Source organism: Ptychodera flava (assembly GCF_041260155.1).
Source record: "Ptychodera flava strain L36383 chromosome 23 unlocalized genomic scaffold, AS_Pfla_20210202 Scaffold_24__1_contigs__length_23054250_pilon, whole genome shotgun sequence".
NCBI classification, from domain to species: Eukaryota; Metazoa; Hemichordata; class Enteropneusta; family Ptychoderidae; genus Ptychodera; species Ptychodera flava.
Genome location: NW_027248278.1, coordinates 16,573,079 through 16,600,729, shown reverse-complemented (window position 1 = coordinate 16,600,729; position 27,651 = coordinate 16,573,079). Strand labels below are relative to the sequence as shown.

The window sequence follows — 27,651 nt, the reverse complement described above, 5'->3', positions numbered from 1 at the left end:
AAAGAGTTTTACGCAGGGCGCCCTCAGTGATGTCGAGTAACGCAGCTAGCTGTAGGTCAAAGGTTCATGGTTATTGTATTATTGTATTCTCAACAATTTGCAGTGTGGATGAGGGCCTCTATACAAGCATTTCTATCACAGTCATCGTGACTGTGTTTCTATGAAGTGTTCGTATATCAGATATTTGACATTCAAAGATGGAATCCAGTGGAATGGTGGACAGTAGCAGCATTGTTCCTGAATGCATGAAGATCGCCCGTGATTTACACGAGTCACCGGTATGCTCGTGTGAGGCTCTGCTCAGCGTTCAAGGTATTGTTCATATTATGCAATGGTCCCAGCTGCAAGCTTGTAGCTCTCCGGTGAGGCGGCCGGTGATTTTGGGTTTTGCTTGCGACCTCGCTCACCAATAGCAAAACAACTACTGGTGAGCGAGGTCGTTAACCCCCAAAATAACCGACCGCCTCACCGTAGAGCTATAACTTTGCAGCCAGCAACGATCCTATCAGTTTATGCAGTCACTGCAGTGTTTATTTTATGCATCCGTGTTCGGCCAGTGACGTGCCAAAACACAGTAAGGCCTATCAGCCGTCCGACACAAATACCCAGCCACAACCTCCAGCTACCGTACTGCAGCTAAAGACATTACATGTTCAGATAAGCCGTAGGGCTGGGCGGCCGCATGTAAAAAATCATTTTAGACCTATACGCCCTATGTCTATTGACCCAAATAAAAAATCATAGTGTCGAAAATTGCAAAACGTCATGCGATCAGATATGAGACATTTGCATGACTGTGGAAAGAACCTTCGTTGGGTTGAATGAGTGTTTATTTAAGCGTTAAAGGAGTTGAAAGTTTAAATATTGTTCGTTACTTGCAGAATGTTTAGGTATTTGTCAAGCTGCAAGACATTCGGACCAGCTTCTTGACCTTGTAACGTCCTTCGCGATGGTTTCAGATACATTATGTCAGCAATATAGAGACAATATACTGTCAAAGAAAGGTAGGTTGATATTTATACATATTTGTGCAGTGTAGATATCATTTGATAAAATGTTGGCATTTATATATTTCGTTTTATACCGAAGACGTTTTATGATGAGGATGGTTGTTTATTTGCTATTACAAGCCACGACAAATCTTTTTTTTCCTTTCTAGAGCATACCGCTTTTCTTATGCATGTGTAACAATCCAGGTAAATGAGCCCTGAAGAGGAAGGAATAATTTGGTGAGGTGCAAAGTGACAATGGTCAGAGTGTAACTTGAAAACAACAGCAGAACTAGGGAGCTCTCTAGGTGGCGGTATACAGTATAGGCTTTGTCGTTGTACCACCATACTGATCAGCAATTCTGGTCTTGTTTAGACTATGATGTCACACTCATTTCACAACGAAATCACAATCCGAACAAGTCTAGCCTTAAATGAAACTTGTTTGTATATTCCATCTCACTTCGTCCTCACTACGCATGAGATATTGAAGCATCAGACAGCTCTACATGAGTTAATATGATTGTGTGAAACAAAAATGAATAAACTGCTGTGATTTAGGTGTTAGAAATCGTAGTTTAATAATCACGTGTCTAAGAGTACTAAACACAAATATTGTCAAAATACAAAGTTAATACAGCTACTGCCCTCTACTGCCAACGGGCAGTGTAACTGTCACTGCATACCAGCAGCATATTAAAGAAAAAGATAGGGTCACCATGCTTGATTTTCTACAAATATACAATGAAAAGTCCGTTTTTCTCACGAACATAACTTAAAAATAATTATATAAAACCATTCATTTCAAGTTTATGCAGTGAATGAAATTTTCTTATCTCATTGTAAAATAACACAAAATTAAGACTTTGAACAGTAAAAACTTTAATTTAAATGAAGAAATGTGTGACTAAATTGAATCATTTATCTTCTAACAAATTTGACATTATTACACCCAAAATTTCTGAGATTAAAATGTTCATTTGATGTGGAGTATTTTAACCTTCAAGTAATCAGTGTTCTCCCCAGGATTTTTTGATAAGAGGGCGAAGACGTGGTGCGAAGCACCACAAGCGACCGCGTCAGCGGTCGCGGGGGGAGGTCAGGAGGGGGTGTCCCCCCTCCTGCCGTTGGAGCTTTTGAAAAACAGCGATTAAAATGGTGTTATTTGTGGCACTTGGGAGTATTTTTTTCAGATTTTTTTCGTATAAAAAACTCAAAGGAAAGGAGATCTGAGACAGTGTACCATAACCTTTATTACAGTTCACTGATTTCAATTATGAAGATTTCATTTTTTGAAAACGAAAACGTAGCGAGAGACATACATTTATTCATCGATGTCAAAATTATCACCATAACACTCAGGTTTGGGGAGCATTTTTTCAGATTTTTTTCGTACAAAAAACTCAAAGGAAAAGAGATCTGAAACCGTGTTCCATAACTTTTATTACAAACGAAAACATAGCGAGTCTAGAGACATACATTTATTCATCGATGGCAAAATTATCACCATAACACTCACGTGTTCTCATCCTGATATTACAAGTCCGACCGAGCCTAAAATTAGGTTGTTTTGCTTTTGGAAGGAATACACAAACGAAATTCTAACCTCCTATAAAAACTTCAGTGTACTCTGCTGTCCTTGGTTACCCTCAAGCTCCTTGCCATGTTTACTCAGCTAAGTCGGTTACCTAATAATGCACGGTCCCTATGGAGGGACCGTGGCTAACGTAACGTTACGGACTGAGCCATGCAAATATGGCTGCCTTCGATGAGTTGCACATGGGCTTATGATCTCGGATGACATCACAAACTCGCGAGATTTGCAAGATCGATGAGAATTACGTTTGCAGTCTGCAGGATCGACGCTCACGCACGCATTTTGCTTGTAAATCACTGTCAATTTTTTTCCCCGTACATTTTATTGTTTTATTTTTCAAAAAAAAATAAATCTTTTTCATTTCTGGCAAGGGGGCGCTCGGAATTTACAAGAGGGCGCCACGCCCCTGTTACCTTATTTAGGGAGAACACTGCTCAGTATTGTCAATTTTGTAAAAAAAAAATTATAAGTAGTATTAAATCGCACTGCATTATTGCAGCAGCTTGAGGTTTAGCTTAACAGTACGTATACTGATGAATACAGTAAAGAATCATGGATTGTATTCAGCTATCCTGTGTTTATGTTGACTCATGTGAATTCACGTGAATATTTCTGTTAGGCAGGTAACTCATTAGTGTGAATTTTATCTGTATTATTGTTTTGATGCAGTGTCGTATACGTATATGAATTGTACTTTTTAAGAAATATATTTTTGGGAAGGTCACTGTGCTCAGTTTTTCACACTTTTACAAAATATAGCCAGGATGTCACAATTTGCATACTATCTCGTGGTTATCATTTTGTGTGCTCTTCAGCAGGCGCCATTAACCTGGCCATAGTTTGATAAACTCAAGTTGGCTTAGACTGGTATCCAAAAAGTCCACCAATGCATTTAAATATGAGTCAATATGGTGAACTTACCTTCCAAATATGGCTCTACAACCTACTGATAAGAGGTAGTGTCGAACATCTACGAGCAGAACTACGAAATACAAGTTTATTTTTACTCTGCGTGCATTCCTAATAAATATGCGGCTATATGATAATTGGGGAAGGACTTGAAAACTTTTCATCATATAGACAGGGGGGACTTGAAAATTTTGGGGGGTATCGAGGGGACCTGTAAAAAATAAGATTCCAATCGCTTGCCTCCAGCCCCCTCCCCTCCCATTTTGTTAAGGCAGCCTTATGAAGTTAAATTACTTAAATTAGTCAGTCTCTCTTTCCTTAGGTGCCTCAGTAGTCATGCAAAGTATTGCCCAACACGGATTGATCAAACTTGAGTATAGCAGTTCCGGCATGCAAAGCAAAGAAGACGAGCTACATCAACAACGAGAGCTTGCTTTTACAAGTCACCAATCGATACGCATGGTAGACAGAGAGTATGGTGCCCTAGGAAAGAGCCAGTCTAACCATGCGGAGGCTGAAACAGAGAATCTACAGCAATGGGTGAATAGCAGTAACAGCAAGTGGAGACATACAGATAATCAAAATGAGTATGAGGAAATTATCAAAGTGAATGAAAATTCACAAACAGAAGCGTTGTATTCCTGTACACAGTATGGAACAAATTTAGATGGGAATGGTCAATATGATACACACGATATGTTCCGCGATGACAGACAGGCCAGACCGCATGAATTTACGGAGTGCACGGAAACTTGCACAAGGGACAAGCAATTTGTTGTGAACTCGAACAGATCCACCCGTTCAGGTGTTGATCAACATGAAAGTGAACATAATGGAAGTATATGTACTGAAATGATAATTGTGCAACCACAAAAATGCAGTGTTTGTGGGAAGAGATTCAAACACACGTCAAGTGAAAAGACACACATGTTGATGCATTTGAATATCATACTACATGAATGCAAAGTATGTGGTGAAAAGTTTACCAACAAGAAGTCTCTCAAGGCACATATGTGGACCCACTCCAATGCTAAACAATTCAAATGTAATGAGTGTAATCAAAGATTTAGCCACAAGAGCATTCTACAGAAACATGTCAGGCCACATGGATGCAAAGACTGCGGTAAAACCTTCAAGCACAAACGCTCTCTTTCCAGACACATGGTTACTCATTCAACTGACAGACGACATGAATGCAAAGAGTGTGGTAAAGCATTCTTCTGCGAAGACTATCTTCAAAAACACATGTTGGGACACTCAAATACCAGACCACATGAATGCAAAGAGTGCGGTAAAACATTCAGCTACAAGGACTCTCTTCAGGCACACATGTTGACACACTCGAATTCCAGGCCACATGGATGCAAACAATGTGGTAAAACATTTAGATTCCGGAGCAGTCTCCGGGCTCACATGGTGACCCATTCAAACGACAGACAATATGTATGCAAAGAGTGTGGCAAAACATTTAACTTCAAACACCATCTTCGAACACATACGCTGACCCATTCAAATATCCGACCATATGAATGCACAATGTGTGGTAAAACCTTCAATTACAAGAGCTGTCTTGAGGCACACAAAATGACACACTCAAATGCCAGGCCACATGAATGCAAAGAGTGTGGTAAAACATTCACCTACAAGACCTCTCTTCGGACACACATGTTTACACATTCAAATGCCAGACAGCATAAATGCAAAGATTGTGGTAAAACATTTAGATATGACCATTTGCTTCAAACGCATATGTCGATCCACTCAAATGCTAAACCATTTAAATGCACAGAGTGTTTTAAAACATTCACTACCAAGAAAATTCTACGGAAGCATATGCTTATTCACTCAAATACCAGACCATACCAATGCAGAGAGTGTGGCATGACATTCAACTTCAAAGACTATCTTCGAACACATATGGCGACACATTCAAATGTAAAACTGTATAAGTGCAAAGAGTGTGGTAAAAGCTTCGGTCACAAGAGCTCTCTTTGGACACACATGATTGTACATTCAAATGCCAGACCACATGGATGTAAAGAGTGTGGTAAAACATTCAACCACAGGACCTCTCTTCGGACCCACATGATGATACACTCAAATGCCAGGCCACATGAATGCAAAGAGTGTGGTAAAACATTTCGACTCAAGAGCAATGTCCAGACACACATGTTGGTACATTTAAATGTCAGACCACACGAATGTAAAGAGTGTGGTACAGCATTTAAACAAAAGAGCAATCTTCGGACACACATGATGGCGCATTCAAATGTCAGACCACATGAATGCAAAGATTGTGGCAAAGCATTTAAACGGAAGAGCCATCTCAGGGCCCATGCTTCAAGTAAGGAGTGCAAAGTTTGTGGTAAAACATTTACCCCTAAGTGTAATCTTAGGGCTCATAGGTCAATTCATTCAAAGCAAAAGATATCGCCAAATAGGGTATCCCCTTAGTATAATGGGATAACCAAGTGTCAAGTTGCGAGAAGACGTTTCAAAGGAGGAGTACTTTCAATATCTCTACACGGACCCAATTAAATTTTAAAAACATGAATGCAAGCAAGTTGGCAAAAAGGACATTTACGCACAATCTGGCAGCACAAATGACACACACTAATCTCAAATCATCTGCATGCGAGGTTTATGATGAAAGATTTTCAATAGAAAGCGAAATATGTTACAATACATAGTTTGTTCTGGTGCCAGACCATATGTATGTGGTAGAGTGTCGCAAAACATCGGCATTGTTGTTCCCTTAAGACGTATACTGTGCTTCACACAGGTGTAAAACTACATGTATGCAAAGTATGAAACTTGGTGTGCTGGTACCCAGGAGCTACTGTAGTTGAGTGTCTTCATATTGTGATGAATTTTCATATTTGTATTGTTAGGCAATTTTGCCCATTTTGGGTCAAAAGTCTTTTTCCTTAAAAATCGCGTTTCCAATTGCTTTGACACTATGTATGCATGTTCCTATAGGGTAACTTGGTTGAATATGTTAAAATTGTGACTGAACATGCAATACTGTAATTTTGTGATCTTTATTATGTGTTTTTGGTCCGCCAAATGCCAAATATCGCATTCTAGAAACTTGTAATATTGCAAAAACATGATAACCACAGCTCATTACACATTGGATTTGTTGTGTCGGTGCATACTAAACTGTATATGATAATTTGGTTAAATGAAGTAATCATTGGCAAAAATTATGCTAAATAAAAATTAATGAGTAGGAAAAGTATAAAGTTTGTGAAAATATCAGTAACTGAGTGTCACAATTTTATATGTTGGTGCTATTTTTACAGGCTAACAACCAAAAACCCCAAAGCTAATAATGATTTGTTTACTTAAATATTACTGCTTGATGAATTACCAAATATTGCTTACATTTATCCCATGTAATACAATATCACAAATGACATCTTACCTTGGTATGGTAGATTGTTTCACTAATTTTGATGTACGTGGCTACATGGCCTTGTGTATGTGTCCATTGCAACATCAACTGTCACAAGGAATATTATGACATCAGCAATGGCGGTAAAGTGGTAACGTCGGTCCCGCCAAACCCTGCATTATAGACTTACGGATATTGGTCACAGGAAAGATTTCGAACTTGTCCGACCCATCGATGTATAAGCTCTGATGTGTCCAGATGGCCTAGCCATGCTGGATAGCAAGGATGTAGGTTAGGGAGACTAAAATGCTAGGAAGAGACTCTGTGTTTGGAATGAATTTCAAATGTGGTCAAAACATTCACGACTAGCAAAAACTGCCATAGTCATTCCAGGAATAACCTGCTATTATGCACTGGAAACACGATTGGAACTAATTTGCGATAATTGGATCTTGATATTTTTCAAATTTCTCAAATGTGTTAGGTGCCTTATAGCTGAATTTTGCAATATTGCAGATTACTCATAAAAGCAAGTGTGTAATGTAAAATGACAATAGATGAGGTTACATTTGCAGATTAAATCGACATTTCTTCACCATCCAATCATCCCAAATGAGTTCCCATCGTGTTTGGAGTACGAATGTGTCTTCAGCCTAATGAAGGAATGGTTCTCAGTGCAGAATGAGTATCGTAGAGAGAGATTATAGATAAACTTTTGAGAAGTTCCCATTGTTTTTATTTTCCATTTCGAGTTCAAAGCTAAAAATGAAACCTCAAATACAGGGAAAACTATTGCAAAATTACTGTCGAGTAAAATGAATAATTAGTCTTTCTAATTTCAAGTGCACATTATACCTGGCGTAGTGAAAAATCTTCACATCTTCATACACGATCCGATCAAAGTCTTTCAGTATATCATGTAAAGGTAGTACGTAAGTCACCATTACCATGTTACAGATGATCTAGCACCGTACTCAGGTTAGCTTAAATTAAAAATAATTATATGTCATCGTTTTTTGCTGTAACGACACTGAGGTTCCATGTTGTCTATGGCAAAAGATCACATCCGTGTGTTCCTGAATTGAATTGAGACCCCAAAAAATCATATTTCAGTGATATCTATGGAAGTGCGCCCTCTTCCCTGAGTTTACAAATAAAAGAAATAATATATACCGATATTTTATCACCAGAAAAAAGTGCCTACATTGATTGATGGTTAAACCAGAGCGAGAGATACACACATCATCATTACAATGACCCATTTAGTCCAAACTTTGTTTGAATTGACCATTCATCTTAATCTCATTGTTGAGGCTAAAGTAGTCCGTAGGGAAAAATTGCGGAAGGACTAAAAGTGAAAAGACCGTAACACTCTGTACAGAATGGCTTGGTTGTCAGTATTCTGCAGCCTCTGCATGTTACAGGTAAAATAAAATTTATACAAATATTTTATCTTGTCTCTTATATCGATAAATGTTTAACATTTGGTACTAAAATTATAATTGTATGTCCGAAATAAATCTCTTTCTATTATATATTTACTAGCCTAAACTAAAATATGACGTTGCAACCATGAAATTATCCCAATGTGACATGTAGTTTCAATCACGTTAATGACATGTTTTACGTTCATGTTTTTACAAGAAAGTGTCTTTCTCTTCCTTGTCTTTGTCTTCGGTGCCATCAGCTGGGTTCTTCTCGTCTTCTTTCTGCTGTTCAGGTATTTCGTCTTTTTCTTCGTTATATTCGTTTTCCGACGTCCGCCTCGATTTCGTCAGCCATGATTGAATTGACCAAGCCGGCCCCGACACAGTGACTGGTACAGTTGACGCCGGTTCTCAGGGAATCTCTGAAATACACCAATAAAAGAATCCAATCAATCTATCGATCGATCTGAATTTCAATTTGGTCAGTCGATCAGTTTCACATACAACGGAAGAAAGATGGCTATTCGTCAAGCATGTCAGAAAAGTTTCGGCCAATCGAGTCGGTAACGTATTCACTACACGGATACATCCGACTAAACAAAGACAACTATACGGAACCTGTGTTGTTTTTCGGATTCTTAGACGATACTCCGATTTTCATGTTACTCACTTATCTCTTTTGGAGTGGAGTTGGTGGTGTGACGAATAGATACAACCGGATAACTAGATACAATCGTAAAGCCAGACAGGAAGTTTTGTTCACACCCATTTCTCGTACTGTACGAGACTTCAAAATATCTTGCAAAGCTAGGGTGTATTGGTACATAAGCTTCAAGTTGCGAAAGAGTGCAGCACGACGCATAATATACGTGAATTTTTTTGCATAAAGAGTCATTGACCTTCAACTACGGATGCTCCACAGTTATATAGCGTATGGGGAGAGAACCGATTGCTTAGATGAACGTCTTGTGAGATCGCCAGAGATACAAAAATCATCTCTTGCTGAAATGATGACATGAGAAAAAAAACCATATAGAAACAACACACATGTCATAATGTCCCCCTAATACCTCTTTAAAAATTCGATATGATGAAATGAACTTTTCTGAAATTTAGATATAATTTATCGTACTCGTAAAAAAACTAGTTAAAAAGAACTTACAGAAGCCACTCCATGGAAACCAAAAGTCCGATATTTTCAGTCGACGCGCCAACAGCACTGGCTACGGTTACTATGGCAACAAGACTGGCGCTGGGAACAGCAGGGAGGCAAAGTCCCATCACCCAGGCAACAATTCTGAAACAATGACAATAACATTATGCGATACAGTAATTTATCATGTAACTGAAAAAAAAAAACATGTTTGTCTAGTGTTTTCAGTAAGTTTTTTGCCGATACCATGAATGCAGTTACAGTGAAATATTAAGTAAAATTCACATGCTTGACTGTCTGAATGTCAAAGAAAAAAATAATTGTTGTAATTCTAGTTATTTTCAATATAAAATTCATGTGTCCAAATATTATTGCCTATTAAATATTTGCTGTCTCTCAGCGTATTTAAAGTAGATAACTGCGCATGTCAGTATCCTTTCCATTTTGTCCAAGGAATTGAAGTGTAAAAGTTACCGGACAGAACATGAAAATAACAAAAGTTACCGTTTGCTGACGTCTTATTGGTCTACATTTTACATATAATACGCAATACTTACGCCATCGTAATAACGTGCCAAAATTCATGGACATGTTGGACGTTTGTGCAAGATAGAGGGCGCCGCTGACGATGAATAAGGCTGACCCATCGCTCTTCATGCCAACATTCAAGGGAACAGCATAGTGCGTGATCTTCTTATTCATCTTGTTATTGACGATACAGACGCGGAATATCATCGGCATTGTAGCGGCGCTACCAAGTCGAATGAAAAAATAAATTCAATTATTGACTGGCAAACTGTTGTGTAAAAGATAGGACAACACGATAAAATAATGCACAAATTAAAGTGATGTATACTTTGGATTTACCAGACAATTAAAATACCTGTTACAGTTTTATCATGGAGGGTGCCCTCAACGATTTCCCAGGAACACGTCCTTTAATATATAGCTAACAAGTCAAATTTATTTTAAGGACATGCTTCAAACTGTGGTGGCTCTCTTGAGAGAATTTTACGCATCTGCCACACATTTCCAAAATGCGGTGACTTTTCCACATTGTGAAAAGTACCTAAAGTACAAAACTTATCGATAATTAATACACTTTTATCAGAAATCAAAGAAAATTGCATGAGAATATGATTGTACCACAAGTACGTTGGTAAAATATTGTGAACATAAGTTGTTTTTAAGCATTTCAGCGTGAGCAGAAATATTCATGCACTTTTTTACGTTAATAAGTCTTGTCTTGAGCGCTACCAGTTGTTAGATTACGGTTAAAACGATGGTAGCATTTCATTTGGATTGTGTTTTTGCATATGAAGAGCGGGTGGATAATGACAAGAACAGACGGAAAGCAATGGCAGAGATATACGGGCACGGAGCCACCATGAAGTGGTACGATCCATTCTACTTACTTCGTTTTCGTAATCATCGACATCAAAATGGCGCGGGAAGATCTGAAGATCATCAAATACGGATTTTTCCTGGTGAAGATGTAGTATATGGCCGACAGCGTGATAAATTCATGAATGCATAGTCCGACGATGACGTCAGCAGAAAACAGACCCAGAGATTTCCAGACGGCGATGAGGTCATCAACTGGCAACATAGATTTGCATATCAGGCTAGGTGTGCCAATGGGTAGAAGCCTATTGAGAAAAATGTGAACAACATAGAATTTAAAATTTATGCTGATTCATGTCAAGTGCCAATAGAATTTGAGCACCCAGTCGTAACAAAATAACAAAAAATCTCGCCCGAGTGACGTATGCATATGATGAAACACAACCTTGTATGTTATTTTCCCCGTGGGTGGAGGGACTGTGATTAGGCATAATTGGGTGGATTTTTAAGAACGTAGGCCCCTTATGTGTTATACTTGATGCCAACTTTGTAACTAATGGATACAAATCATGGCATTACTAATCGTAAAGAAATATACATATTGATAATAATTACAGACTATTGAGATTTTGTACTGATTCATGGCATATTCTGGACTAGTGTTTGCGCACTTTGGGCGACTATTTGTAAAGATTTGCACAATTTGTAAAGCTAAACAAATAAAAGAGAAAATATATATATATATATATATATATATATATATATATATATATATATATATATATATATATATATATATATATATCGATGTACACTTGAGAAACTCTCCCCTCACCGCCTCTTTGTCCGAAGGGAAACTTTATCGATTGGCAATATTGTCTCTTCAGACTATATTTGTGGTCCGTGAAAATCGTCGACCGGATTTCGTGTTCGTGCAAGCACAATGCCATAACATGACAATCCTAGTGTAAGGAAGGCTTAATCGTTTTTGTTTTGAAAGTTCTGTATACTACTTATATCAAATTGTGTGGTAGTAAAGTACAGAGGGGTGCTCAGATATAATGCTTTATAGGAAAGACTGATTAAGATGAAGGAAAGCTGGACCAAAATTTAAGATTAAGTCTTTCCATTTTAAGGTGCATACTACCTTAATATAGTATAAAGGTGTGTCTTTCACGTTACCTCATCAAAATTAATATCAGTGCAGAGTAGTTTTCAGGGCAATCATTTAAAGTGATTTTGCTACGATAATTAAAAGTGAACAAGTTTCTTTAAGCATACCAGAGGTAATACGTCAGGATTTTGGTTGAGATGAGACGCAGCGATGACATGAATTGGAGCATTACTGCGCACGATTGCTTCTCCATACACATGACAACACCAAACAACGCTGAGAAAACCAGCAAACCTGTGGAATGAAACCAGGAAAACATAAAGAGTTGTTGATACTTTCACGGTCCCACCTTTCGGTGAGTAAGACAGTATTCAGGTTCAATGTCAAGTTGTATATGTCGGCGCCTGATATGGAAAAAACTTGAATACTTTCAAATTAAATGCGCTCAGAGTTTGGTCCTCATTTCTCCTTTTCATCAAACGTGTTTATTATAAGGTCCATGTGAGTTTACCACTGTACCATTTAGGAAAAATCAACATAAAAGAAGAAGAAGAAATATTAAAATATTCGACAAGATATTGAGAAAATTTAGCCGAGGAAAATGACAGAACTCAGGAATGCTGGGATATATAGACCTTCCCAATCCACGGTTCTAGCATTAATTGTGTTATCATTACTTTGTACACGGCGTCAGTGTAATGTTTTTGATGCCATTGCTTTGGCCACGTTCTCGGCCAATGTAATTCTCGACAGCGAAATTGTTTTATTAATCAACACGAGAGACAGCAGTAAAATCGCGGGAAGAGGGACAGTAACGCTCCCAGACAGTGTTACCCACAGCTGGGTAAAAAGCGTGGCGACATATTTATATAGCAATACAATATGAGTGTTCTCTTGTCTGGTTACATTAACACATGGGTATACTGTTAGATGAATAGAGTGGTGGCCCGTCCCGCAAAATCCCCTTGAGGGGAACCCTTGGAGATATGTCAGCCACTACCGGTAAAATTACAAGACCCAAAGAGTCTCAGAGAAGGTGTCAAACGAACTAACACAGAAAATTACATCCAAAGCTTCAAACGGCAAGACATGCTTATTTTACTCAGACTTTGTTTACAGGAACAAATATCATCAGAAATAAATACTGACACATGCAACCTACCTAATAGATTAGTGCCACTGCCATACTCCAAGGATTTTGATGTCACCACGGTGATGGCGTCCTTGCTGGGTGATGTTGTTGCGTTGATTCCAGTATTATTCCCACTGACAGCGTACGAGCTGTTTGCCGATAAACTATCGTTGGTCAACGGATCTAAATTTTTGCTATCATCGGGTGGGTCGACTGTGCCAAAAGTGTATGACGTATACGCCTGCCAATAAAGAACATAAAGATATAAAAGCTGGCTTGCATTTAACATTCCAAATAAACGTCCTGAAATTATTTAATTCAATTGAAGGATGAAATCACAAGGCACTTGATTCGTGCCAAGTCCTCTACATGACAAGACAACACTTAGACTGGCCCCAAGTCGCTTGGCTTTTCTCGGTAGCTGAGTTACTGACTGGCCAAGCGACTTCTGTTGGCCAAGGCGTTCAGCCCACGATCTACAAACAGTCTACCATTAGCGCGACAGTCTGCTGATGTTTAGTCCTTCAATTTATTATGTCTTGATACTTATATGCCCACAGACTTGGAGCAAGTCTAGATAACACTGCTTATTTAGTGATATTGTTGATTTTTCAGAGAATTTGAACGAGGTACACGCGCTAATGTTCCTTTAACACAACTCGAAATTCTTTGTTTCCAATATCGACGAATTTCTTTTATTTCGATTAGTATTTGCAATGTACTTGTCTTGTATGCTTCTCAATATCTAAGCTTATATCTTCTATATGTATTTATGCCCAAGAGTATTCCGACGCATGGTAACCGTTGTAAAGTAAGACAGAACACGTAATTACCGTTTGAACGCAGGCTTTCACCAGGTTGTTGGGAATCAGGTTTCTATGAAAATCAGACAAAGAGAGAACAGATGTAATTCACGAAGTTATACTTTTGAAACAGAGAACGTGTGAAAAGGGGACATGTACATGATAGAAAGTCTCTCTCTCTCTCTCTCTCTCTCTCTCTCTCTTCTCTCTCTCTCTCTCTCTCCGCTCGCTCGCTCGCTCGCTCTCTCTCTCTCTCTCTCTCTCTCTCTCTCTCTCTCTCTCTCTCTCTCTCTCCTATTTCGATAAATCATATATACACTATATATAAATGTATACTATCTATCTATCTATATATTATATATATGTCATTTGTTTATTTATCCATTGCCTTACTTAAACAATACAGGCATTATTATTAATATCTACCTGAGTAAATCTGCAATGACGTCTTGTGTTTCGTAATGAGCAGTCTTGAAATCGTCATCATCGTTGCCGATGTCAACTTTTCCTGGTTTGATGGCCAAGGTCAGAACTGTTCCCACCACGACACCGAAGAACACCACGGCGAACATGAAGGCGAAACTAATGCCGCTCATCTTGCCGTTGGTTTTGGGTTCAATCGACGCAGTGGCTGAAACAAATAAATATTGTGAGAGGTATTACTGGTGCGAGTACCTGATGTGGTACAGTAATAACATTACAACCGTTTTCAGAATCAGACAGCAAAGCTACTGCTGTGAACTGCAATTACACTGATTACTTAATCGGTTTCAACTGTAGCTAAGGGGAACACCATTTGATTTCTGGGGGGGGGGGTATGGAGGATTTTGAGAAAAAAAAATTGTCGCCAGGTGAGATAGAAGAAAAAAAAATTGATCCTGTCATGGCCTGAGAAAAAAAAATTTGTCATAACAGACAGAAGTGAAAAAAAAAATTGTCACAATGCACCAGAAATTAGCAAAATTTGGAAACCCTATTCTCATGTATTCTTTGCCGGCGCGCCGCCATAGGCGGCGCAAATGTTTTTACCACAAGCAATTCTTATGTTTTTTTCCCAGCACTTATGATATAAGCATGCACTACATAGGTCTACTTACACCTCAGTACACTCAATGTTTTCCTTCCCTTTTCTGACCCAAGAAATCATATTTCAGGATTTCTGTTGCAATATCTCAATGGCATAGGCACTATCTTAAGGACTTTTTGACTTCTGTAAATTGTGAAAATTTTAAAACACAAGACAGGAGTCAATAAACTAGTGTTAAAATCAATATATTATTCTCTCAATATAAATATATTAGGAAGATGTACAAGTTGACAATGAAAAATTGAGGAACAACAAATATAATGAAATACAAGGGAGGGGGTCACTAAAAATATTGAAAACTTCAGGGGGGCGTTACTCAAAATGTGGAGAGGAAGAAGGGGGGCGGGGTTACTCAATTTTTTTTGGCGAAATAAATTGAAACACATCTCAGATTGCACCATTGCACACATCCATTTCTCAAAATTTTCAATGCGAGAGGGGCACCCCCTCTCGTGCTCCCCCCCCCCTTGGGTCTTCTAACAGTTTTACTGGTAAAAGACAAATTCAAAATACCTATCGGATTGCACTACACTGCACCGTGGCGCACATCAATTTCTTAAAATTTTCACAGGATCTAGGACAAAACTGAACTGTTGTGAATTCATCCTTTATTATCACAGAAACATGTTTTCATTTACCTCAGTTCAATGACCATTTTGAAAGTTAAACATACCATATTCAGGCTTTTCATTAGAAGCTGGCAGCTGGAGAAATGACACAAGAAGGTCACAGATTTTCCATTCCTGTATATTTATTTATCTTCAGTCTCTGGCAAACAGAACTGTTTTTCACAAATTGTATTGTCATTGTTTGGTTGTTGAATATTGTGACACAAACACTGATCATGCATAAAATGTAAAAAAATATTGCAGTGTTCAATGTCATTTTCAAACAGTTTTACCGAGTGCAAAATAACCTGAAACTCCTCTCAGATTGCACCATTAAACACATCAATTTCCCAAAATTTCCAATACGAGAGGGGGAAACCCCCTCTCGTGCTCTCCCCCTTGGGGTGTTCTAACAGTTTCACTTAGTAAAAACATTAAAAAACACCTCTCAGATTGCACCAGACTGCACCATTGCACACATCAATATCTTAAAAATTTCCATGCAAGATAGGGGAAAGCCCCTGTGACACTTTCCCCCTAAGCCTCTCGCGTGTTCTCCCCCTGTACTTTCAAATTCTGCCCGGTCAGATATCCTAGTGAAAACTCTGTCATAATACCCATCCAAATTAAACAATATACTATATGGTTAGATACTGCGCGAGCTTTTATATCTTTATTTTATTGTGACTTGCAATTTCATTTTGATGGGTTCACCTTTTTGAACCATCATGAGATAACTGATGATAGTGTAGCAGAGTACATCAGGATTTCAAAGGTCTTTACTGTTGCTGTATTTTGTAAATTTTACAAATACATGTATCTGTATTTACTTTTCTAAGTGGGGGATCAGTCAAAATTTCAGAGTTAGAGAGGGGAGTTACTAAAATTCATCATGGTTGACGGGGGGGGGGGTGTCACTCGAAATTTCTGAGTTTCGGCCGTAAATAATGACAATGCATCACAAACTTGATGACAAAGAAAAAAAAATTTGCATTGCTACTCCATTTGAAAAAAAAAATTGATGCAGCTCTGACAGTAGAAAAAAAATTGCTGTCACTGTGACAGGAAAAAAAAATTTGCTCCCATACCCATTTCCTCCATACCCCCCCCCCAAAAAAAATCAAATGGTTTCTCCCCTAACTGGCAAAGTCAGTTATTTTGACTGCCCCACGGCAGAGTAATAGCCGATCTTGTGTCATCTGACCCCGTTAATGTTGTCGACTTTGCCAGCTAGCTACAGCTGAATCTAATTAGTGTGAACAGTTTAGCTACAGCTGAAACTAATTAGTGTAAGCAGTTTTATTGCAGTTCACAGCAGTAGCTTCGCTGTCTAATTCTGAAAACGGTTGTATTATATAGACTGCTACTGCCATGATAGTTTTCTGTTCACATAGACATATAAGTTATATCTTTCAGCACTTTATATTAACCGATGATTTGCTGACATAGACGTTAAGTTGTACCTCATGGTCGTATCCTTGTATTGGTAATTTTCTATGGTCTTCTTTGTTTTTGTTTGTCTTTGTTTTTGTTTGTCTTTCATACGTTCTGTCAGTCAATAAATCTAAAATACCAAAGTTCCCATGTGATGAAACTCCATTTAATAATTAAAACCCAAAAAATACTGTCAAGGCATATGTGTCACATTCGGTTTGAATTGGTCCATTCGAGAAATATTTAAACCAGGAAAAACAAGAATGACAAAAGCAAATAAGGTCTCCAACTTAGGTACTAGAGGTCATCTTTAGGAACATGCATATCAAACTTCTATAGCAATGGAGAGAAGCAGATCCTAAATACGTAAGCAAATGTCAACAACAAAAAACAGAGAAGGCTTGATAAAAAGAAAAGGTGGGAGTGGGCAAAAAATGCACAAGGGATCTGGTAAAAAAGTAATGCTGCATCATCAATCTTCTAGACCCTACCCCCTCCTGAATATCAAATGTTCCACCCCTTAATGTTACATAAGACCAAATGACAGGAAGTACATTTACAACCTTGGAGATTTTTAAATTAATGCCATGAGTGTTATCATTCTAATGTAAACAGCACTTAAGGTAGTAACAGATCGTGAAATGCCTTCCACTGTGGGCGGTGATTACAACATCTGGAAATATCCTGGATCCAAATTTCTCATCAGTTCTTGTATGTCTTACATAGAAAAGTTGCAAAAATTGGTCCAAATGAAAAAAAACACCTTAGCTTTGTTTCTGGATCAAATTTTCCTGCAAAATGATACCAAACATGACAAAATTATGTTCGCAGCCTTCAAAATTGTCTCACAACATATCCTGGGTTGGTGTAGGTCATTTAAGGTCACAAACTGAGAAAATTACCTAAAATATACAAATTTTGGGGTTTACCAACACTTTGAGCAGAAAATTTATCTAATAACATATTCTGGGACTTTATACCAAATTACAAAGCTATCAAACAAGGGACTTTATACCAAATTACAAAGCTATCAAACAAGTAATTTTGAGATAAAGTTTTCTTGACCAAAAATGACAATATTGTCTTAAAAATACAAATTTTTATATTTCAGGACAATTTCAACATATCTAACTATTGTCATCTCTGTACGTCTGTGTACCAATATGAAAGCTGTCTGTCCATGGGTTTAAAAAGGAAATACTGTTTAAGATTTTTTGACCAAAATGACAAAATTGCTCAAAAATAGTAATTTTCCCAATTTTGTCATAATTTCAACAAATTAGAAGAGTAACACCCTTGCAAAGAGACAACCAAAATTTGAGAGCGATTGGGCTGGTGGTTTCAGAGAAGAATAATTTTTACTGAAAATGAGAAAAATCACCAAACAATTCAGCAAAAATACAAAAATGAAGGACATCTTCACAAAATTCATAAAACTGTATAAGGTTGACCTAAAGTACTTGCACACAAATTTTCAAAGCAATCAAAAAAGCGGTTCTTGAGTTATAAATTCTTAACCATTTTCACATTTTGTAAGCTCATTTGCATAATTTTGGCAATGCAGACTTCATTTGAACAAAATCCCATCTATAGCCCAGGATGCATCAACACACCAAATACCAAGCTGAAACGTGCAGCGGTTTGCGTGTTTTTGATGTTGACGGACATACTGTACGTACTACATACATACATACATACATACATACATACATACATACATACATACATACATACATACATACATACATACATACATACATACATACAGACGCCATCGACTTCAGCCTATACGATAAACTCACATTGGTATAACCAGATGTGAGCTAAAAATATACTAGTACGACTCGGTCTTGAGTCAATCAAGATTCGGCGAAATTTTAATCTTCATCTTTTTTTTCCATAAAACACAAGGAGAACTCGGTAAACAACACCGAAGGGTAATGTTTTTTTCTAATTTTTAATTTGTATACGAAATATCGCGAACATTAACTGTAAATTCGCAAAGTGTTGGATGCATTTAATGCTACCAGGTGATGAAGGGAATTTTCGCCTTGTGTTTTCTGAAGACAATTTTGTGTAAAAAAAGTAAATTTCGTTCTTACATTGAAAAGGAAAACATTGCTTAAATTATCACTCACCTGTTATAACACTGGAAGTCAGTACGGGTATCACCATACAATACAGCCCCCTCATGAACAACTCTCCCGGCATCCCTATCCACATAATGGCGTCATTGGAGGGTTTGAACGGCTAAGAAGCAAAATTAAAATATGTAAATTACCATATGTGTCATCTCTGTACAAAACAGTTTTGGAAGTATCTTAGGGAATACCAAACGTTATATTTGTCTCACTAATCGATAGTAATGTTTTCGAGCTGATATGACTTCTAACCGCTCTTGCTCAACGGAAAATATTATTCCCTGGGGTGGTTTTGTGTATTGTTCTCCCTTTACAACATAAAACCGAGAGATACTATTCCAGGCAGCAGCCTTGCCACAAGAACAGAAGAATTTAGAGATCAAGTGATTTCCAGTGCTTTATATTTCTACCACTTTTAGCTTTCCCCAATGAGTTTCTTTGATTTTTTTTGATAAAACTTGTATACAATTGATAAAACACACATTCAGGACGCTGCGTGTATTTCTATTCAACGAGAAAGTTTGTGACTTCAAAGGAACGACAATGCAAAGTTGTCGCATTACGACAGAACGCCAGAATTGACATGGAGCAAACATATTCTCGGTGTAGTTGTCATTCATGTGTTTTTTATAAAAAGTAAAATATTCATTACAAAACGTGACAATATCTATTCACTTACCCTGATGATGAAGACGAGAACGAATCCGACGACCACGCCTATCATCGTGAGTATGAACAGAAGGTTGTTCTTAATGACACTCTTCCAACAACCTTTACTGCAATTCATTCTGGCCATTCTGACGTAATTAGGCTAATCCTGATAGTTGAAAATAAGACATTGAGAAACGGCAATATTAAACTATGATGGCGCCCTTTTGGAAAACTAAGTGAAAAAAGTAGGAATTTTTTCACAAGCCACGCATATTCTACCTTAAATTAGCCATGTCATTGGCAGTTTATGCGCCTCTAGGGCAAATATTTGGACTTTCAAATTTTTACAGTTCGTTTCTGATATACCACTTGTGGGGGCTCATTTTAAAGCTCTCAGTGTAAGGAAAATTTTCATCTTCATAGTTTTACGAAACTCAATAATTTTGCTTTTCTCTCTACGACTGAGTTAATCAGGCGGCCAATTTGAATTGCGAATATCAGTAAATATTGGGTAACTTGTTTCTCCAGTACTAAATTTTCAAAGTCACCCACGATTTTTATTCTTGATTTTGTAAGAGAATTATTGGAAGATTCCTTGAGACAAGTTTGAGCAAATTTAAGTCTTTCATTTTCAAGGCACATACTGTTTATTGCACGCCCTCAACGGTCGGACCGATATTCGCACACCAGTACATCTAATGGTGCGTCCTGCAGCTCTTTGTGCAACTCTCAAATACGTTCAAGGTTTTGGAAACAGCTTGTAATCGGAGAAGCTCTTCTCAACTTACCATTGAAACAAACTCTGTTTTTCCTGCCAGATAAACACCATCCTACGACTAAATTTTGCAACCTTTGTACTCGGCAACTCACTGTTAAGTTTGATCTACATTTCATGTGTTTGTTTGTTTGCTTGTTTATCTATTTTGTTTTATTTTGTTTATTTTCATTTTTATTTTGGCGGAGGGGCTGGGGGTTTCGGCTATTCCTGTTTTAGCGGTAATGTCGAGTATTACTCGAAAGTAGGGTGTCGAGGTGACAGGAAACGTTTAAGGTAAGTGTGCAGGAATCCATGGTGGCTTACTCAGATTGCAGAACCGTTCATAAGGGTGACCCTTTTATTTTATTATTTTTGTTTTTGTTTCTCATCTCCAGAGGAATACTCGGGCAGGGTGGGCGGACGAAATAAAAAAAGCAAGTACCAAAAACAAAAATTGTATTTGTTTCAGTTCAATATTCTGTCCATTCACTGTCACTGCAATTTTTTGTCTTTCAGTTCAGTGTTCTTTGCTCTCTGTCCTTTCAGTCTGAGTCGCTGCAATCTCACAAAGTGATGATGGTGGTGCTGTTGCTAGGATGATCGCCTCAGAGGCGGCGCAAATAAAAAAGGTTTATTTATTTTCATATCGGAGCTGAAATTTACGGTCAGCCGGGAGATGAGAAACACAAAAATAAAAATGTCGCCCTTAAACGCACTCAAGTTGCGTTCACCATTCTCTAATGTTGGAGTTAAACAGTTTTTCACAGTAAAGAATGCAAAACACGCATATCACAAATCATAGAGGGGTTCATGTTGGAACGTCAAATATCAAATCTTAAAACATCAACGAAGTGAGTGTCCACAGTCTGTAAACCTGTCCCTGGATCAGATAGTCCATTCCATAGAACCCATGGGGATTTTTATGAAATGGTTCTTGCAGCGCTATGTATGTGTACAACGTTCATGAAGACTGTATTTGGCCTGAGACACAGAACTACCACCTTCGGTGTCTGGAGTTCTTGTCCCGACCACGAATCTAATTATCTTTAGCAAGCTTTCAGAGATGCGATACAGTTCTGCGTTGAAGATTTAGATTACTGAGAACCAAGCCCCAACAACTGCGGACAGTTTTGGTCACAGGCTCTAGAGTCAATGCAGGCGAACCGCTAGCCGCCACTGATCCCGGGGGGGGGGGGGGTAACTCCATGGCTAATGGTACGGGAGGGGGCTCCGCACGAACATGGAAACCCAAACTGTTGTGATACCAGTTTTGAGCGAAAAAACCTACCCTTTCTGATACCTAGTTGTCGAAACGCAGCTATCTCTTGGCGGGGTAGCGTGGGGTTGACCTTTGACCCCGCATAGCAACTCACGCTACCCCGCCAACATACAATACCATACGTATACAGACCTACGACTCACTCGCCTTGCGTACCAGGGGTACCAACAGTCAAACCGACAGATCAGAAATATTGATGGTAGATCTGGATGTAGATACATGGGTTTCCAGTGTTGACAGCATGATTTTTTAACAAATGTCAGTTTGTGTTTTAAAACCGGACCCTTTCTCATACCAACACCTCGTGAAAAGTATACCCTTTCTGATACCAAACAGTGCAAAAAAACGACCCCTTTCGCGCGGACCCTCCCCGTATAGCCATCTATGGGAGTTACCCCCCCCCCCCACCCCCCCCCCCACCCCCCCCCCCCCCCCCCACCCCCCCCCCCCCCCCCCCCCCCCCCCACCCCCCGCCACTGATACAATAAAATCAAGGTTAGCAACAGCGGAAGCCATGCACGGAGACCGAGTAAATTTCAACAGACGGTTTCGCCCTCTTTTATCTCAAACACAACTTGTTTATTGGGGTCGATCGATGCTCCGGTTCATCAACTTCATGAATACTCACACCAATATCCAAAATCTCTCTGTTAAAACAATGAAAAAGCTGCGTTTTCGGAGCAGTGTCAGCTACGAAACGCTAAAATCATACATGACCCGCACTGACTGGGGTCAATGGTCATGACCCACAAGGGGAAGCTTGTGATTTGATAACGACTTTACGAACGTAAATTCAAAATATCGGTTAACTTTCACTTCGTCCGCACCACAAGCTTCGCTATGGCAGCGTATTCATACTGGTAAGTAAGATTTACAGTTTTCCTCATTAATGTTCTCACTTCTTATCTTACTTTGAATAAAATTTTCTTCAACATTCCTCACTTGTTGCCGTACCTAACAGGGGGTTTGCACCTAGTGCAAGTGGGAGTGGAAGCACATATTGTACAGGCTCCTGCTATAGTATTTTGTTTTCGTTTTGATCATGTGTAGTACATATTGAAACAAGCGAAATTCGTGTTAGCTCTAAAGAAACATTATCTTCTCTACGCGAGGACTAGTTTATTCTCTTAGATAAAATTATTTACATGGTTACAGAAATCTTTGTGACGGCGTCACATATAATGTGGAATACTACATTTCGTTCGTATCAGGAAATCATAGCAAGTATTTCTTGTACTGTTGCAAATACGAAGTATTCTTAGGTCAAACAAAAAATATTGTGCTGTTCCGATAACCCGACCTGCTCTATTTTTTATCTGTCGATCCTATTTTTTTAGAGCTACGTAAACAAGGAACTAAAAAGAAAAGAAAGAAAAATCCGTAAAATCACACGTTCGATACTTGGCATTTTGATTTTTGCTTGAAAGAGGATGTCTCATGTTTTTCCTTTATATACCTATATGGTACATTTTATCTGGAAATTATGACTACGTGTAAAAGTGTCATTCGACGTTACAAACTACTGCTCCACACGCACGCAACCTGGTTATAGCGTGGGGAATTCACGCTAACCTGATGGCCGGAGACCAACAGTTTCCATGCCCGACGTACCAGTAACTCTTGAAAGATGTCCCGGTGCTGTTCCTTTCCTATTGCCCAGAAGTTTACCAGAATGTTTTGCTAAGCTAAATACCTGACAAAATTATTCAAGATACGGTACTGCATCAGAGCGAAAGACCTTACATGTGTTAGGGTGGCGATCTCGTCGTGATCATAAAAGAATAATAGTTTAGCGTATCGATCGAGTTGCATGTGTCGAGGTAAACTGTATTTCAATTACACTTCAACATTGGACTTTTATATGATATCGGATATTTGCAGCTACTGGACAACACAGTATCGAAATTAGTGGTCTGATCATAGACCCTTGACAAAAATATGGTCAGATTTGTGAGATGGTGAAACCCCCATATATATTGGATATTTACCCACCTTTTAGACAAGTCTAGTATCGTATAATTTAAGTTAAAGTCGGACTACTGAAATCGGGCTTGGCTAGACCGAGGGGCAAAATCTGTAAGGTTTTGATCTCCCAGATATACATCGATTATACACCCCCTATTTAACAAGTATAGTATCGAAGTTAGAGCCGAAATGATGAAGTCGGGCTTGGCAAGATCTGTGAGGTGGCAAATCTCCGACATATCGGACGTTTGTCCCAAATCGCCGATAAACATCGGTGATTTTACATAGACCATACGTGCCCGATACACGAGGTGCAGTGAGTCATTCTGGTGACGATATTGGGGTCCCAATCGCCGATAAATATCGAGTAAATATCTGTGATTTCGCAGATCCAGCGTGTCGAGACGCAAGGCAAGTCATTCCAGAATTGCCTAGTATCGTTTACTATAAAGAGTCCTCAAAATCGCCGATATGTATCGGCCTGGGGTAAAATATGGGCAATTCCTCAAACCCGGCGTGCAGCGACAAGAGGCAAGTCATTCTTGTATTGTCTAGTATCGATTTTAGACCAGATAGTATAGATCGTTACGATGACGGATATATGTCGGACGTCAAACTTCGATACTAGAAAGTAATGTCCGATATTTAAACATCGTGCAAAGTACCGTCTTCATTGACTTGATGGCCATTTGCCTTGGTCACTGTAAAAATTACGCTCACATCATTAAATTTGTGATTTGCCTTTTAACGTGGGTTTAGTCATTTCAGTATTATTTCTCTTATCAGTTACCCTATTTTTTGTATTGCCTTCATTGAACTTGATGATGAGTCCCTCAAAAGGGACAAGTCAGAATCGTTTTTTGAAGAGTCATGGTGTTATATTGACTCAATTTGTGTGTGATCCGGTGTTTGTGCTGCCAAACCTTACCCATCCCTGATCGGAGTTCTGGATGCTTAGCATTTCCGTGTTGGGATGTTTTCAAGCCCACGCTTGTGCTCTTTTTCTCAATGTTATTTGTCGTGAAAGGCTATTTTAGGAAATGAAAACGTTATGTGTTAGTGCTTAACCTTTCACTGATTTTATGTTTTTTTAACACTGAGATCTTTCGGTTTTGATAGTCATCTTCATTTGAAGAATTAAAAAAGAATAAAAGAATTAAAAGGCATAAAAAAACAGTTTGATGTTAGGATTTTGAAGTGGTGTCTTTTATTTATTTTTAATTCCATGTTCTTGGCCCCTATACTGAGCGGGGGTAAAAGTCTTCACTATATTTGAATTTGACCAGATAACGAACCAGTTGATTTCCTTTAAGGCCAGTGACTTTTTTAAAGTTGCTTGCCCGCTAGGCCAGTAGAGATTTGCATGAGTTTCGCACACTGCATGACAAAGACGTTAACGGATACTGATCGCACGTAATTACGTTAACTAAATCTCTCGAGTGTAGCACCCCCTGAAACGGATGACGTATTCCCTTAAAAGTAACAACCAATCAGAACATTTCGTGATAGGTCAATGGGGGTCATGTATGATTATAGCGTTTCCCAGCTGACACCGCTCCGAAAACACAGCTTTTTCATGGACTTAACAGAGAGATTTTGGATATTGGTGTGAGTATTCATGAAGTTGATGAACTGGAGCATCGATCGACCCCAATAAGCAAGTTGTGTTTGAGATAAAAGAAGGCGAAACCGTCTGTTGAAATTTACTCGGTCTCCGTGCATGGCTTCCGCTGTTGCTCACCTTGTTTTATTGTATCAGTGGCGGCTAGCGGTTCGCCTGCATTGACTCTAGAGCCTGTGGTTTTGTATATTTACGTTTCGAAACATCGTAATTGAAGTCGACGAAAACAGAAATTGCAACATCTTGTCACCAATGCGTGACATTTCATCTTATGACCACAAGGCTTTGATACTACAATAGGTAAGACACCCTCAGCGTCTTTTCGAGTACTTTTGAAATTCTCCTTTCACCCTGTTTGACCTCTTGAACCCTGTTAATTGTGATTTACATGATGATATCATGTCTTTGTAAAAGAAAAGAGGGCTGAGGTACAGCGCCCTTGCAGCATTCTAGTGGGTACATTTTTTACAATTACATCCAGTCTGCATTATCAGCGAAGCAGTAACCAATCTTTAGCCCCCTGCTATTTGTTGACAAGAGAAATTGTACCGTCTGGGTCGTTGGGCATTGATCCCTTTGTAGATACTAGCTTATGCAAATAGTTGAGGTCACATAAATAAAACGCCAAGCGCGTTTGCGCCTGACAGGCACATCATTTCCATAAGTATTTCCATTCATGGCGTAGGGGCGTAATGTTTTCAATGGCCGATTACTGGCCGCTGCATTGTGCATTCATTCGAAGTTGACTCAGCCCAACAAAGGGCAAATCTAGGTGAGTTAGACACAAACGCCTATCACCCAATAGCCGATAAAAAACATGCACAATTGGTGCTATGGTATTGTTAAACTCCCTCCCCTGACATTGTGGTTTTGTGACGATGTGTCGGGGTTGGGATATTGGTTTAAAAATAGAGGCGGTTTTCGGGCTTTTTTCCCACGCTGCCCGCTGAATGACGTAATGTAGCATCACAGAGCATGGCTTCTCTGTTTATACACACACAGGGATAAACATGTTGCAAAAGTCAGTTTCTGGCTGGTCTACGCATGGGCTATGTATGGGCTATGCGTGTAGTATAACACACATTGCACGCCAGCTGTTTGTATTTGTAGTAGCATGGAGGTGGTCCCTTCCTACCTCCCTGCATGCCCTGGTAGAAGCAAGGCGTGTACGTATCAAGTGTATGCTTTTAGATAGAGGTTCAACGGCAGAAGCCATGCTATTAAACAGCCACGATCGGCCAATGTTATAACTTCATAGACAAAGTGCATATGCCAGAATAAACTTACCACAATGCTGAATGTTAATGTGACTTTACACCTAGTCTGAGCAAGACAACTCCTGTGATACGTGAATGGTGTGGACTTTCGCCTTCTGTCCCGTTGGAAGTTGATTTGACGCCGAGCTGCGTTCAGGTTCTGTGTTCAGCCACTCCGCCCAGGCCAGGAGACGCTAACAGTTAATAAGGTTCACTTGACAGACACACAAGGGTCTGGCCTTTCTCTTTTCCTCATAACTTCAGGGCGTTGTTATTTAAATTTCGAGGTCAAATACAGCCAGACGTTCTCAACTTGGAAAACACTTCTCACCGCATGAAAAAAATCTGAATATCCCCTGGGTAAAAAACAAACCGCTTTAAAAAACTGTGTGACACGTCATTGTAAGCCTTTTTGGGTCATGTTTTTCTCACTTATTTTCGCATGAGTACCTACGGTGTAGCATGTGTAGGTTTACATACTTACTAAGCACGCGTACCTCAGGGCACTACGAGCGGTCTGCTTCTTTCTTCTTTTTTGAAACAAATGAAATAAAATTCGCGTTAACATTTCTTTGTTTCGCTTTTGTTTCTATTCTAGCCCTGAGCTAGAGCCCCGTACAGTCATTTGACCGCAAAGGACAAAGGAAACGCGTCAACATTAGTTATATTTAATCTGAACTGTCTACTCACACGAGTTTTAAGGGCGACCACGGCAGGGAAACAAATTACCAGACTTGAACCTCCTCTCGTGAGAATAGAGGATTTTGTCTAATACTGCGACATTGTGTAAATGATCTTTTCCTTATAATTAGGCACCTGTCATCTGATACTGATCAAGAAAAGTCCAGTAAGCTCCGATTCGAATTTCAAAAGCCTGGTGAAAGCGTCGCGGCAAGACTGTCGTAAAAAGAGACGACGTAGGGTCTGTGGCAGAATTTACAAGAATTTTCGCGCCTTTTTTGCGCAACACCCATCTTTTGTCATACT

At 39.0% G+C, this 27,651-nt stretch overlaps 1 protein-coding gene and 1 pseudogene across 1 annotated transcript; one reads left to right on the top strand and one right to left on the bottom strand.

The window, feature by feature from the left end:
* Positions 1 to 64: 64 nt before the first annotated feature.
* On the top strand, positions 65 to 6,883 carry LOC139125046 (zinc finger protein 14-like). The gene is made up of 3 exons (XM_070691158.1): positions 65 to 312; positions 882 to 1,004; positions 3,818 to 6,883. The coding sequence occupies exons 1-3, from the start codon at positions 198 to 200 to the stop codon at positions 5,947 to 5,949; spliced, it is 2,370 nt and encodes a 789-aa protein (XP_070547259.1). The 5' UTR covers positions 65 to 197; the 3' UTR covers positions 5,950 to 6,883.
* Positions 6,884 to 7,602: 719 nt separating this feature from the next.
* On the bottom strand, positions 7,603 to 27,156 carry LOC139124700 (excitatory amino acid transporter 1-like; annotated as a pseudogene).
* Between the last annotated feature and the right edge of the window lie 495 nt (positions 27,157 to 27,651).